The sequence below is a fragment of the Oncorhynchus clarkii genome, chromosome 30, assembly GCF_045791955.1.
Source record: "Oncorhynchus clarkii lewisi isolate Uvic-CL-2024 chromosome 30, UVic_Ocla_1.0, whole genome shotgun sequence".
In the NCBI taxonomy this organism is placed as follows: domain Eukaryota; kingdom Metazoa; phylum Chordata; class Actinopteri; order Salmoniformes; family Salmonidae; genus Oncorhynchus; species Oncorhynchus clarkii.
The window spans coordinates 34,115,535-34,131,966 of NC_092176.1; the positions used below are offsets into that span (position 1 = coordinate 34,115,535).

Consider the following 16,432-nt stretch of genomic DNA (forward strand, 5'->3'; position numbering starts at 1 on the left):
ATGGGCCTCAGGATCTCGTCACGGTATCTCTATGCATTCAAATTGACATCAATAAAATTGTGTTCGTTGTCCGTAGCTTATGCCTGCCCATACCATAACCCCATCACCACCATGGGGTACTCTGTTCACAATGTTGACATCAGTAAATATCTCGCCCACACTACACCATGCATGTTGTCTGTCATTTGCCCCGTACAGTTAAAATCAGGATTCATCCGTGAAGAGCACACTTCTCCAGCGTGCCAGTATGCCATCGAAGATTAACATTTGCCCACTGAAATCAGTTATAACGCCAAATTGCACATTTAATGCACATTTTAGAGTGACCTTTTATTGTCCCCAGGAAAAGGTGCACCTGTGTAATGATCATGCTGTTTAATCAGCTTCTTGATATGCCACACCTGTCAGGTGGATGGATTATCGTAGAAGTGCTCACTAACAGGAATGTAAACAAATTTGTGCATAAAATTTGAGACAAATAAGCTTTTTGTGCATATGGAACATTTTTGGGCTCTTTTATTTCAGTTCATGAAACATGGGGCCAACACTTTACATGTTGCGTTTTATATTGTTTGTTCAGTATAGAATCAGACCAGGTGTGTTTGGTTTGGGATAGTTTTGAACACACGATTTTGTAATTCATTTTGCAAGCGTCATCTCATCAATGATGTAAATATGTAGGAGTTACCCTGTAATACAGATTCACTGTTGTTGACTACATTATTCACACTCTCAAATAGATTGTGTATGCACCACATAATGCATCCATTATCCCTGGTAGGTGTACAACAATAGTCCCTGAGTTCTACCAGAGGATGGGTGGGTGGACGTAAATGCTTCACATGGGAACAGACTGAGCCTAATTACTAAAGGACTCTGGTTTAATAAGCCATCTGAATGGAGTTCTTTGATGCATCATTGCGCCCCTTCTTTTTCATAACTATCATTTGTGACGACAGCTAAAAGTACCTGACATTTTCCTGTGTAGTGACTAACTAAAGCCTAAACCACTGCACTTCTACTGCACAGCCAACTAAGATGTGAGTGCCAACTGGCCCATTATTCCCTACACAGCGCAATACTTTTGACCAGAGCCCTGTAGGCCCTGGTTAAATGCAGTCCACTACATTGGGAAAAGGGTGTTATTTGGGATACAGACAAGGTCCTCTACCCTTACACTTCATTCACACAGACTCAGGCTTCTATTTTTCTACCAGTCAGTCCAGAGCCCTGTTCCAGGAAGACTGGAAGTCCATACATGTTATGAAGTTTGTTCAATGTGGGCAATCAAGTAAATTAGCTTTAATGGAATTAGGGAATGGGATTATTGCATTGCATGTCCTGTTTCATGAATTGAGTTGTGTTTGTGCTTTTCTAATAACCAATTTCTGCGTTCATGTAAGTGCCTGATTGAACGGATCCTCGCTATCTGTATGCACAGAACCTTGTTTTGAGAACGAAAGGTTATCTCCCTTTCAAGGTCACAGCTTGGAGAGAAGAAGCCTCGTGAGGTATTGGTCTGTCACATGCATGAACCAAACATGAATGAGGAACAAGCTAAATCCTGCCTATGTAATGTGTCTGTAAGCTGTATATAAGAGATCTAACGGGACTGCCACGATGGAAGATATGTTCTATGGTGCATCAAGTTAGTAGGAACCTCCCCAGTTAACTGTTAATAAACAATGATTCCTTTAAGATTGACTTCGAGTGTCCCTATGTAGAATTTCCACAACAGACTTATTATGTTTTCTTCAACAAAAGTGAACAACACCATTCTCACCTCTAGATCGTCTTTAGTTTAACAGGTTTACATGATCATGGAGGAAGTAACAACCATATAAGAGTATAACAGTGGTCCACATTCATTCACAGCAGTTGACAGTAAGTAGAAGAGGTGAAACACTTTAAGTTTGACCTGTTGGTCAAATGCTACCCAGTATGCTACCCAGTATGCTACCCAGTATGCTACCCAGTATGCTACCCAGTATGCTACCCAGTATGCCCACTCTATTCCCTCTGAGTGGATGGAAAATGTCCGTGGCTTGGTCAGGCATGCAGCAAACCCAATGATGTAGTCCTCCATCAGACAACCACAGAAGCACACCAAGAGATGACATGCTGCATCGTCTCCGTACTGATTCTGATGAAGGCCGTTGACAGCCGTCATCATTTTAACTTGAATTAGATAAATAAAGTATCAAGTTGTTAACTGTGAGCAAGAGTTGAGCCTATTCCTTGTTTGATAGCAACATCCGATCGATGGTTGAGGGGGCCTCTCCTTCCCGGTAGGCAAAAAGGCTGGGGAAGATGCCAATGTTACCAGCACAGTGACCCTCCAGCCACTCTTCATTGACTGGCAGACAGGGGGGGAGAGAGAGGAGGCTCATTATTCAGAGCAGGAGGTGACATACTTACTGTTCACTTAAAACACACAACACTTAATCATTTCTCCCATTCCGTTACCTTCACTGAGAATGTCAATAGTGTCTCCCTCGCTGAACTCCAAATCTTCTGGTCCCTCAGCTGCATAGTCACACAGTGCCACCATCTGGTAGAGAATGGTACAGTTGGCCAGAGGATCCTCGGTCTGACAGAGAGAGCAGAGGAACACACAGGTTAGCTTTCACTCAGCAATTAGCCACACATTCCATTGAGGCATTTCAGTTCAAGATGGGTCTGTGCTACATACACTGTGTTGTATAACACACTGTATTACTTCTACAGCTAATATAAGGACAGGAGTAGAAACTGACGTGGGCACATAACAGTCCAAATATTCCAATGTACTTAAAAAGGGGGGTGTTACAGGTGCCCTAAAGGGACAAACTAGAATATCAATACACAACATATTCCTCCCCCTTTACTTTTGATGCCTCATAAGGAAGAAGTAAATATTCACTGTTTTGAATATTATACTTTTTTTTAACATAACTGCTCTCTTAACTCTTGATACTAGCCATCCCGGATCCGGGATCGTGAATACAGCCTCAAACTCATTACCATAACGCAACGTTAACTATTCATGAAAATCGCAAATGAAATGGAATAAATATGCTAGCTCTCAAGCTTAGCCTTTTCTTAACAACACTGTCATCTCAGATTTTCAAAATATGCTTTTCAACCATAGCAAAACAAGCATTTGTGTAACAGTATTGATAGCTAGCGTAGCATTTAGCGGGCAACATTTTCACAAAAACAAGAAAAGCATTCAAATAAAATCATTTACCTTTGAAGAACTTAGGATGTTTTCAATGAGGAGACTCTCAGTTAGATAGCAAATGTTCAGTTTTTCCAAAAAGATTCTTTGTGTAGGAGAAATCGCTCAGTTTTGTTCAAAACCGAAAAAAAAGAAGAAAAAAAAGAGAATTCAGCCCTCAAAACGCCAAACTTTTTTCCAAATTAACTCCATAATATCGACTGAAACATGGCAAACGTTGTTTAGAATCAATCCTCAAGGTGTTTTTCACATATCTCTTCGATGATATATCGTTCGTGGAAGTCTGCTTTCTCCTCTGAATCCCATGGAAGAATGCTTGCAGCTGAAGATTACGCACCAATTTCGACAAAGGACACCGGGCGGACACCTGGTAAATGTAGTCTCTTATGGCCAATCTTCCAATGATATGCCTACAAATACGTCACAATGCTGCAGACACCTTAGGGAAACGGCAGAAAGTGTAGGCTCGTTCCTGGCGCATTCACAGCCATATAAGGAGACAACAGCGCCTCAAAACTTTTGCTCACTTCCAGTTTGAAGTTTCATCTTGGTTTCGCCTGTAGCATCAGTTCTGGGACACTCACAGACAATATCTTTGCAGATTTGGAAACGTCAGAGTGTTTTCTTTCCAAAGCAGTCAATTATATGCATAGTCGAGCATCTTTTCGTGACAAAATATTGCGCTTAATAAAACGGGAACGTTTTTCATCCAAAAATGAAATACTGCCCCCAGAGGTTCAAGAGGTTTTAAGGTAAATAAAATAATTTTTCAGAATAACCTTTTCTGAGCTAGGGAAAGAGGGTAGACTGCCTCAGTTCCCAGACTGGATCCTGGCGTGTATTCTGCCCCAATGTCGGAGGTTAGTCTGAACTAGGGAAAGAGGGTAGACTGCCTCAGTTCCCAGACTGGATCCTGGGGTGTATTCTGCCCCAATGTCGGAGGTTAGTCTGAACTGGATCCTGGGGTGTATTCTGCCCCAAAAGAGGCCCCAATGTCGGAGGTTAGTCTGAACTAGGGAAAGAGGGTAGACTGCCTCAGTTCCCAGACTGGATCCTGGGGTGTATTCTGCCCCAATGTCGGAGGTTAGTCTGAACTAGGGAAAGAGGGTAGACTGCCTCAGTTCCCAGACTGGATCCTGGGGTGTATTCTGCCCCAATGTCGGAGGTTAGTCTGAACTAAATATTCAACCTTTCAGGGGGTCATCTTTCTCTTGCAGGGTAATGACAATTTACAGGTGAGTCAGCAGTCACATTGTCTCTGAGTCTGAGTGGTGATGGTGTATGCCCAGACTGGTGCCCAACATTACCCTGAGTAGGCACTCTGGCTGGTTCGAGTGAGTCTGGAGCACGTTCCACATTTATAGGTTGCTGCAGTGGATGTTCAGATGATGCCTCGTAGTGATTGTAGGTATCCAGTAGCTGTTTCGTCTCAGGTCTCAGGAGATCGAGCCACGTGCAAAGCTGTCTTTTCATCATGGCTGACACTGGTGCCTCTTTGATTGTAGCATGGGGGGCGTTTCTGTAGGTCAACAGGTAGGCGGTTAGGGACCCGTTCGTTCCCTTGTGATGATTTTAAAGCTTGATTCATCATCTGGACCAATCTGTCAGCAAGGCCGTTTGTTGCAGGGTGACACGGCACTGACTTGATGTGCTGAATTCCATTTGCTTCCATGAATGACCGGAACTCTTCAGATACCCGTTGTGGGCCATCATCGCTAACGACTTGAGTCGGCAGTCTGAAGCGACTGAAGATTGACCGTAGCACTTCGATGGTCCTCTCCATTGAGGTGCTCTTCATCACTGTGACCTCAGGCTATTTGCTGCGTGCGTCAACTACGACTAATAACATACGATCCTCCAGTGGGCCTGCATAGTCTATGTGGACTCACTGCCAAGGCTCCTCTGGGAAGTCCCATGGGTGTAGTGGCGCTAGCTGAGGCATGTTCCTCAACTTTTGACATGCAGAACATGACTTGACGTTGTCTTCGATAGCTGCGTCCAAACCGGGCCACTAAAAGTAGCTGTGTGCAATCTCCTTCATTCGCACCATGCCACAGTGCCCTGAATGGAGTTCTTCAAGCACCTGCCTTCTCAGTGGCCGTGGTATGGTGACTCGAAAACCCCATAGCAAGCATCCAAACTGAACTGTGTGCTCGTTTCTCCTCCTTCAGTCTGCGAGTGTTCAGTGTGTGTGACAGGTAAGGGAAGCCTTGAGAGGCTGTCTTTATTGCAGTGCTGCTCAGACTTTCTAGACTTGATATCGTACTGGTGAGCAGTTAAAAGTAATGCCCATCGCTGCATGCGGCTGGCTGCAACTGATGGAATGGCGGTGTTGGGACCAAAGATGGAGGTGAGGGGTCTATGGTCCGTCAGAACTGTGAATCATCGGCCAAACAGAAACTGATTAAATTTCATAACTTCAAACACGATGGCGAGCGATTCACCCTCGATCTTTACTTAAGGTAAGGTTTTACTTAAGGTCCGTGATTTGAAAGGAATTGGCCTTTCTTCCCCTGATGGCATGATGTGTGAGACAACAGCACCAACGCCATAAGGCATACAGTCCTTTGGGAGTCACTATGGTCAACAGTTCTTGTGACTCTTGGTACACATGCATCTGTAGATAGGCCTGACATAAGTCTATCTTACTGAATTTGTCCTCTAGCTTAACCAGAAAAGAGCTTGTCAATGAGGGGTAGTGGATATTTTTCAGCAGTCAAGACTGGGTTAATGGTGACTGAAATCACCACAGAGTCTGAGTGAGCCATCTTTTTTTATGACTGGAACAACGGGTGTAGCCCATTCACTAACATTCACTGGATCCAATACTCCACTCTCGACTTGTCTGTTTAGCTCAGTTTCAACTTTTGGTTTTATGGCGTATGAGACGGGTCTAGCGTTTAACTGTCCTTCATACTGCCAAGTTCTCCTTTGAACACATCCGTGTGTTTCCTCAATATCCCCTGACAGTTTAGTTTGATCTTTTCCAGCCATGTGCGTCCTAGCGATGCTGGATGGTTGCCTTTCACGTTGTAGAGACGTAGCATTACCTTCTGTTTGTTGAGCTCAACTGTAACAATCACGCTTCCTCTCACCGAAGATAAAGAACACAAACGTGAGAACGTTTCTTTCTCGTCGACAGTTGTGTTGTATAACAAACACACTGTATTACTTCTACAACTAATATAAGGACTGGACATGAGACGGGAGTAGAAACTAACATGGGCATTGTTTAATGCCTTTCACAGGACAAAACATTCCAAGCATTCCAATGTACGTAAAAAGGGGGGTGTTACAGGTGCCCTAAAGGGACAAACTAGAACATCAACACACAACACATTGTATCATAGGTCATTGTCCCACATGGCACCCTATTCCGTCTGTAGTGCCCTTCTTTTGACCGGAGTGCATAGGGTAGCCCAGAGCCCACAAAGGGAATAGATAATAAAGCATCTGACCTTTCCATTTTGTTAACGATGGAGGAATCTTTCAAATACTTTAAGCGCTTGCTTTAGTCTGCCTGGAGTGCTAGATGAGCAGGACTTGCACTTTAGCGACTATTCTATTGTGCCTGTCAAACTAAATCAAGCCCAGTAAGTATTTAAAAATGATTTCAAATAGTATTTGAACCTAGGGGTGATGGAAAGTATTTCAAACAGCACATCCTAAACACTGGAATGGTAGCTAATGATTCCCTTATCACAGTAAATGATCTCAAGGAAATCTAGATGTTTTTGTTGCGAACAATGGACCCACTCAGGTCTCCTAACATAAGTTGTAGAACTGGTATTGGCAGTATTGACTGAATGGAAATGGAGAAAACTCTGCAGAACTCACTGAGACCTCATGCTTTTCCCCAGCCAGCCAGTCTGTCAGGAATTTTGTGTAAAAGTAGAACAGGACTTACACAAGTCCCAAACGTTTTGGCACGGCCATCAGAGTTTTTTAAGAGGTAATTTCTTCTTACGGAAATCATTCAGGTCATTCTGACATGCTGAGGCACAAAAACTAGTCTTAAATAGTCCAGAATATATTTTTACCCGACAACCTCTCCCTCCCCAGGGCTTTGCATTGACTTAATCAGGCCAAATCATCAGCATTGTATTACATCTGACACTTGAAAATGATGAGTCATAAAATAAATTAGAAGTTATCCACAATTCCATCTGCCTAGTGTACAGTATGTAAACCCATGCAACTAGAAGTACAGCACAACATACTGGATTTACTGGATTATGTCAAATGGTCCTTCTTCCAGTCAGGCTGACACCAGTGGAGGCTGCTGAGGGGAGGACGGATCATCATAATGGCTGGAACGGAGTGAATGGAATGGCCTCAAACACATAGAAACCAGGTGTTGGATGTATTTGATGCCATTCCACTTATTCCACTCCAGACATTACCACACGCCCGTCCTCCCCAATTAAGGTGCCACCAACCTCCTGTGGCTGACAAACATTCTTCTTCAACCAACTGGAGGACAGATGTACTGTTGTTTGGACCTGATGACTTCAGAGAAATAAATTGTATTATCTTAACCTTCATTTTACATTTACATGTGTTATTTCCGACAGAGATAAAGAGTTACACACTCAGATAAAAACACAGATGAAGTCAGAGCCTTTACTCACCAGCTCAGTAGGACTGTCCACCGTGGATGGGTACCTGGGTGACGGGGTGGAGGTGGTTGGTAGGTAGGAGGGTGGAGATGCCTCTCTATCAGGCCTCGCTGCAGATTATATATAGCACAAGATTTAAAAGGCTGAACACTTGTACAATAATCAGTGACTGTAAAATTAACACATTTATAGTTCATGGAGCTGGTAGAATGACGACTGTTACAATATGATTTAAAGCACTTTGAGATTCTCTGTGTAATGAAAAATACTATAATAGTTCAATAATGACAATAATTATGTATTATTTATTATTATTTAATTAACATTAATGTGCTTTAAAGGTTAAGATGGATGCTGGCATGGCCTAGCTCCACCCCCTTGGTGTCTTGCGTTCTGCCAGTGGGGTTAAATGAGGTGTGCCTACCCTGTGGAGGTTCTTCGTGGCTAAGCTGGCTCTGTGGGCGAGTGGGTGGCTTGAGCCCCGGTGGGAGGGGGATCCCACTGGGAATACTCTGTGGAGGACACAACCAGAGTAGTCAAGGTAACATCGCTCTCTGTGCCTTCCATTAAAGCAGTGAAACATACAGACAGGCTGGGCTTATAATTGCTATTCCTCTTGTGACACCTCATCCCCTCATTGTTAAAATCCAAGGGTATTCAACAACCCTGTCTGTCCTTCACAGTGTTAAGCAGGTGCAGCTTTGATACACATGAATAGGCCTACAAATGTTTTCACTCTCTATGGGTAGAGGAGGAGAGTTAAAATACAGCTCTGTTAAGCATTACTCTAAAACTGAACGTTGCGAGAACAACCCAGATGAGATTAAACACCTGAAGTTGCTGGATTGTCACATTCTGTTCACCACTATGGAAATAGCTACATTGTCTTAATAAAACATACAAATGCGATGAAATAAGAAACTCTAAGAAGAAGATAGAAATCCTTACTTTATTTTGTTTTCTGCCTTTGGACTTGTTGACATCCACTGGGTCCAGCAGGGTCATGGGGACAAGTCCTTTCTAAACCACGAAAGAGGGGAAAAAGGGAAGATGAGCGATAAATCAAACATTTTTACGGCATATATATACAATCGTACAGAAAGAAGGCGGGGCCAAAATAAAAGGAGTTGGTGTTGCTGTGTTAGGAAAGGGGAGATGTAATGACATGGCTATTACTGATACAGCCAATGGAGGGGGTGGGGGCAGGGGACAGCAGAGCCTCTTGTGGAATGTAGAAGTATTGCATTATTCTTATGTGCTTTCTAATTCATTTATAGAAGTCCTAGCCAGTTGCAACTATACAATACAAATGTATTGAACATACATTACAGCAAACAATAGAAATGTGTCTACTGCTCAATCCTCAACCCTCCCAGACAGCACACATTATTTACAGGTATAGGGAGTTAACCCACTCTTTGCAGGTATAGGGAGTTAACACACTCTTTACAGGTATAAGGAGTTAACACACTCTTTGCAGGTATAGGGAGTTAACCCACTCTTTACAGGTATAATGAGTTAACCCACTCTTTACAGGTATAGGGAGTTAACCCACTCTTTACAGGTATAGGGAGTTAACCCACTCTTTACAGGTATAGGGAGTTAACCCACTCTTTACAGGTATAGGGAGTTAACCCACTCTTTACAGGTATAGGGAGTTAACCCACTCTTTACAGGTGTAGGGAGTTAACCCACTCTTTACAGGTGTAGGGAGCTAACCCACTCTTTACAGGTGTAGGGAGCTAACCCACTCTTTACAGGTGTAGGGAGCTAACCCACTCTTTACAGGTGTAGGGAGCTAACCCACTCTTTACAGGTGTAGGGAGCTAACCCACTCTTTACAGGTATAGGGAGTTAACCCACTCTTTACAGGTATAGGGAGTTAACCCACTCTTTACAGGTGTAGGGAGTTAACCCACTCTTTACTGGTATAATGAGTTAACCCACTCTTTACAGGTGTAGGGAGCTAACCCACTCTTTACAGGTATAATGAGTTAACCCACACTTTACAGGTGTAGGGAGTTAACCCACTCTTTACAGGTGTAGGGAGTTAACCCACTCTTTACAGGTATAGGGAGTTAACCCACTCTTTACAGGTGTAGGGAGTTAACCCACTCTTTACAGGTATAGGGAGTTAACCCACTCTTTACAGGTATAGGGAGTTAACCCACTCTTTACAGGTATAGGGAGTTAACCCACTCTTTACAGGTATAGGGAGTTAACCCACTCTTTACAGGTATAGGGAGTTAACCCACTCTTTACAGGTATAGGGAGTTAACCCACTCTTTACAGGTATAGGGAGTTAACCCACTCTTTACAGGTGTAGGGAGTTAACCCACTCTTTACAGGTATAGGGAGTTAACCCACTCTTTACAGGTATAGGGAGTTAACCCACTCTTTACAGGTATAGGGAGTTAACCCACTCTTTACAGGTATAGGGAGTTAACCCACTCTTTACAGGTATAATGAGTTAACCCACTCTTTACAGGTGTAGGGAGTTAACCCACTCTTTACAGGTGTAGGGAGGTAACCCACTCTTTACAGGTGTAGGGAGTTAACCCACTATTTACAGGTATAGGGAGTTAACCCACTCTTTACAGGTGTAGGGAGTTAACCCACTCTTTACCGGTGTAGGGAGTTAACCCACTCTTTACAGGTGTAGGGAGTTAACCCACTCTTTACCGGTATAATCAGTTAACCCACTCTTTACAGGTGTAGGGAGTTAACCCACTCTTTACCGGTATAATGAGTTAACCCACTCTTTACAGGTGTAGGGAGTTAACCCACTATTTACCGGTATAATGAGTTAACCCACTCTTTACAGGTGTAGGGAGTTAACCCACTCTTTACAGGTATAGGGAGTTCACCCACTCTTTACAGGTATAGGGAGTTAACCCACTCTTTACAGGTATAATGAGTTAACCCACTCTTTACAGGTATAGGGAGTTAACCCACTCTTTACCGGTGTCTCTCACCTGTCCATCATGTATGACCATGGCCAGTCCATCTCTGTCTGCATCACTGAAAAGAAACACTATGGCTCCCCAAGGCACCGTCAGCTGCCCAGGGGCTTGGGACATGTAGGGGTTGCGCAGACGCATGTAGCGAGATTCCCTATGGGGAGGCAAAGCCAGCATTCGAAGTGAAGGGTTAAGATGCACACTACCATGATTATCTCACTTGTGTTGCAGCGACTTATTAAGGACCCCAATCAACATTGTAGAAAAATAAACACATCATTTGACTCATGTACATTTATCATCACCGTTTCGGTCAGAGACCTTTGTCTTAAGAAGATGTTACTCATACCACCATATTAACCATGGATATCTTTTTTTGGGATTCAAATATCAGTTCTGAGCTTATTTTCTTCTGGTGTCCATGACCATGAGCGAATAATTACAAGGATTTTTTTCTGCTCCAACAACATTCATGTTTTGGAACATAATTGAGAGTCAATGTGAATACTATTACTTACTCCACTCTATCCACCTTGGGCTCGTAGTATCCCGGTTTCTGTTCGGAAGACAGATTCACAGTCAGAGAGAGAGGCAGAGGGCATAGGATGTGTCCCAAAATGTCAAAATGGCATAAGGACTCTGGTCAAAAGCAGTGCACTATACAGGGAATAGGGGGTTATTTGAGACGGATTCAAGGTGTACTTCCAATGCTATGTTAACAGTGGTCTTACATTGGTCCTGAGAGGTTCAAATCCACCAAAGTCATCATTGGGAATCATTGAGGAAATTACCTGAAAGCACAGGAAGAGGCCTGATTCGATTGACACACACACACGGACACACAGGCAAGCACACACACAGCGATATGTCACTATAAATATGTTCCCAATGGCACCCTGTTACCTACATAGTGCATTACTTTTGACCAGATCCCATAGGGCCCTGATCAAAAGTAGTACACTATATAAGGAATAAGGTGCCATTTGGGATGTACTCTATGTTACTGTGCCTGTGTACATCAGTGTGGTGTGGTTTTACTTAACCATTGATTTGCCCAGGAAGTCTCTCTGTCCCAGCTGTTCTACGTCCTGTTTCCTGGGCCGGAACACCTCTCCCTCTGGCACCAGGAGGACGGGCAGCACCTCTCCCTTCTGAGGATGGAGACACACACAGAGAAAGAGAGAGAAAGAAAAAGAGAGAAAGCGAGAGAAAGAGAGAAAGAGAGAAAGAAAGAAAGAGAGAAAGAAAGAGAGAAAGACAGAGGTAGAGAGAGAAAGAGAGGGTAATTCAGGAACAAGAGAAATGCAGCCACGCTGGACAGAACACACCACACCCTGCCAATGTCAAAATATTATGTGACGTTAGAGACAGGAGTTTTTCCATACCATGTGCCTTGATCAGTGAGAAAAAAAAAACTCATGCCCTATGTAGGGAGAATTCAATGCTTGTTTGTGAATGTTGTTTTTCCGGGAGTGTACTTACAGAGATACTGTGTAAAGCCACCTCCACGTTCAGTCCTCGCCCCCCTCCTCGTTTCTCCTGGGAGGCTGAGAGCAGGATGTCTCTGGCTTTGTCCAACTGGTTCAACCTGGAGTGGACAGCTGCTGCGTTATACAAGACCTGGACAACCACAGAGAAACATAACGTCTGTCTCAAATGGTACTCTATTCACTATGTAGTGCATTACTTTTGACCAGAGACCTAGGGGACAGTGTACTAATAACCCTCTCCATATCAAATCAAATGTATTTATAAAAACCCTTTTTACATCAGCAGGTGTCACAGAGTGCTTATACACAAAAACAAAAAACTGCCTAAAACCCCAAACAGCAAGCAATACAGATGTAGAAGGTTGGAGGCTAGGACAAACTCCCTAGAAAGGCTGGAACCTAGGAAGAAACCTAGAGAGGAACCAGTCCTCTTCTGGCTGTGCCGGATGGAGATTGTAAGAGTACATGGTCATTAAGCCCAGATATGACTACACAGAAAAGTAATACTCAACAACTGCCCATGACAGAACATCACTTAATGATGCTGCATTGAACACATTGGTGTTTTCATCTCTGAACAGATATATTTCATTTCTGAACAGCCAATAAAATAAGTAATTGAACTTGAATTTATAAACAGTCTCAGAAATGTGATTAATAAAACAAACGCAACAACATTATTTGTTCTAGCTGATATATTTTTTCCTGAATCTAATCCCTATAGTCATGTCCAGAGAGACAGACACATATTGGTTAGCCCAGTTTGAGACAAACACAGCCACAGCTGTACATTCCCTGGGCTAAAAATATGAAATATGTCTCATCTTCACTATGAAGTAAATCTCCTAAACTTGTTTCCCTTCATTCAATGAGGCTTTGTCATACCCACCAGGTGGGTTATCTGGCTTTTGGACCGCACGTGGAAGTGTTGACATTATGGAACTGGGGATATTCTCAGTTGTTCATTTGTCAAATGCATCCCAAATGGCACCCTATTCCCTATATAGTGCACTTATCTTGACCAGAGCCCTATTATACCAGGTCCCATAGCCAAAATGAGTGCCCATTAAAGAGAATAGGGTGCCATTTGGGATTCAGGCTTAAAGATACACTCCTGTCTCCTTTTCACCTCATTAATCACCTGATTTACCTAACAAAAGGCTCATATCAGAAGGTGGTCCAGTTATTTCATGACATATCATGCTCCTCTATTTTTCCCACAAACATGGAGGGAGGCCGATGACATCAGACCAACTCCTTGAAGATTGCAGTTGTGTCTAAAAACACTATTTTGCTCAAAATGACTTGTTTTGCCCTTAAGTGTGTGAACATTACTGTATTTATACTTGGGATATTGTTCAGGAAAAGGTTTTTAAAAAAAGCTGGACTGCATCTTTAACTCAGATATCTGTCAGCATTTAGAGCAACGGGCTATATACATTTGGATTGTCACATACATTTTGAATATTGTTTCATCGTACTGTACTCCACTTCTGGTAGATGGTGTACACCTACCTGTAAGGTGCATCTATAACACCTGCAAGGTACAAGTACATCTATAACACCTTCAATGTACAAGTACATCTATAACACTGTGGTGTAAGTCTACATCTATAACACTGTGGTGTAAGTCTACATCTATAACACTGTGGTGTAAGTCTACATCTATAACACTGTGGTGTAAGTCTACATCTATAACACTGTGGTGTAAGTCTACATCTATAACACTGTGGTGTAAGTCTACATCTATAACACTGTGGTGTAAGTCTACATCTATAACACTGTGGTGTAAGTCTATATCTATAACACTGTGGTGTTAGTCTACCTCTATAACACTGTGGTGTTAGTCTACATCTATAACACTGTGGTGTAAGTCTACATCTATAACACTGTGGTGTAAGTCTACATCTATAACACTGTGGTGTAAGTCTACATCTATAACACTGTGGTGTTAGTCTACCTCTATAACACTGTGGTGTTAGTCTACATCTATAACACTGTGGTGTAAGTCTACATCTATAACACTGTGGTGTAAGTCTACATCTATAACACTGTGGTGTAAGTCTACATCTATAACACTGTGGTGTTAGTCTACCTCTATAACACTGTGGTGTTAGTCTACATCTATAACACTGTGGTGTAAGTCTACATCTATAACACTGTGGTGTAAGTCTACATCTATAACACTGTGGTGTAAGTCTACATCTATAACACTGTGGTGTAAGTCTACATCTATAACACTGTGGTGTAAGTCTACATCTATAACACTGTGGTGTTAGTCTACATCCATAACACTGTGGTGTAAGTCTACAGCTATAACACTGTGGTGTAAGTCTACATCTATAACACTGTGGTGTTAGTCTGCAGCTATAACACTGTGGTGTAAGTCTACATCTATAACACGGTGGTGTAAGTCTGTTGTACCTGCCAGCTGTAGAGCTTGTAGCGTAGCCCCAGCTGTCTGTAGTCAATGACCACGTTCCCTCTCATGTGTTTCTGAGCCGAGATACAGTCATTCAGAGCCTCCTCCAGCCTGCAACACACACACACACACACACACACACACACACACACACACACACACACACACACACACACACACACACACACACACACACACACACACACACACACACACACACACACACACACACACACACACACACACACACACACACACACACACACACACACACACACACACACAGAGAGAGAGAGGGAGAGGGAGAGGGATGTCAGATATAATGGCTGCCTTTTGTAATCTAAAACATGAATAGACAGCCATTTTCCTTCATATGTTAATTGATGTCTAAACGCTGTACATACACATTGACCTGTACATCCTGTCGTTTACTTTAATAAAGGAGAGAACAACATCAGATGACAGAAGAGGAACCATAACGTTGTACAGTGATCTCTTTACCTGCTAGCCATTATGAGTGTTCCAGCTCTTTGGAAAAAGCCAACTGCAAGTCGCTCATCCTTGGCTATGGTCTGGTCTAAAGCCTTCACAGGGCGACAGATAAATATTAGACGCACTCACATACACACACAAAGAAGTCCTTTCAGAGATTGATGAGTCACTCGACAGCAGTCCTCCAGACTTACCTGGATGGCAGGCTCCAGCTGCCCCAGGGCAAGGTGAGCAGAGGCAGTCAGAAACAGAGTACGGGAGGTAGGTTCAGTGATCTGGTTCAGTTTAGACAGGGCTCCCTGCCAGTCTCTGGCATCCACTGCCTTCACTGCTTCATCCCACAACCGCAGCAGCTCTGTGTACAACATCGTCCTGTGATAGGAACATTTCTTTATATATATTTATTTTAAAGTTGTACCTCAAAAAAGTTAGGACAAGTGGGGATCAAAATAACTGTATACACATGGCACTTTTTAAGAGGCAATCTGGAATTGGTAAATGCACTATATAAGACTTTTAAATACATTATATATAGCCATTGTAGTTTATATAGCTCCTTTGTTGCTTTTCGAATCCCAGATAGTCCCTTTAAACAATGACCGTGTCGTGTCTGAGTGCAATGAAGAAAGTAACTAGATTACCATGACAAAATGTAAGCCTACAGTGTAATAACTGGGGTGGTATCCTTTATGAATGAAAACACAACAAAGAAAAAAAAGAGTTGCTCTTCATCACACTCAGCAAACACAGCATGGAGATGTAGACAGAGTGACGCTTAAAGAGTATCCAAGCCTTTCATACATAATTCAATATCTACTCAAACAAATATTAATGATGTGAAAAATAATCATCTCTACTTACAGGTGCTCCCACACTAAAAACATAAACAAAAGGAAAGAAGTTTGATGTTAGAGAGTCAGGGAGATTCAAACCTATTGTCAAAGGTTCCTGGAAAGGTATGCCAGCTTAGCACCTTCAGTCCCGCTGCGAGGCTGCAAGCTATGGGTGCAGTGAGGAAGTCACCACCCTGCACTACAAGGAAGTCCTCCTCCCTTGCATTTCCTGCAAACAAGGCAGGGAATGCACCAGGGATGCACCAAATGTCACCCTACACCCTATATAGCGCATTACTTTTGACCAGAGCTCTATGGGTACCCTATACAGTGCAATCGGAAAGTATTCAGACCCCTTGACTTTTTTCACATTATATATCTGCAGTGAGGCCTGAT

The 16,432-nt window shown here is 42.9% G+C and overlaps 1 protein-coding gene across 2 annotated transcripts; it reads right to left on the reverse strand.

Moving 5' to 3' along the window:
- Positions 1-1,679: 1,679 nt before the first annotated feature.
- On the reverse strand, positions 1,680-16,188 carry LOC139390149 (neutrophil cytosol factor 2-like). 2 transcript variants are annotated; one of them, XM_071137348.1, is made up of 14 exons: positions 16,065-16,147; positions 15,398-15,575; positions 15,213-15,295; positions 14,714-14,822; positions 12,282-12,419; positions 11,843-11,950; positions 11,531-11,590; positions 11,318-11,355; positions 10,815-10,953; positions 8,788-8,859; positions 8,264-8,351; positions 7,852-7,949; positions 2,467-2,590; positions 1,680-2,356 (listed from the first exon to the last, which is right to left on the reverse strand). In XM_071137348.1, the coding sequence occupies exons 1-14, from the start codon at positions 16,085-16,087 to the stop codon at positions 2,232-2,234; spliced, it is 1,383 nt and encodes a 460-aa protein (XP_070993449.1). In that variant the 5' UTR covers positions 16,088-16,147; the 3' UTR covers positions 1,680-2,231. The 2 variants fall into 2 exon arrangements, with proteins under 2 accessions (XP_070993449.1, XP_070993450.1); XM_071137349.1 differs by having other exon boundaries at positions 1,681-2,356; positions 16,136-16,188.
- Positions 16,189-16,432: the final 244 nt, after the last annotated feature.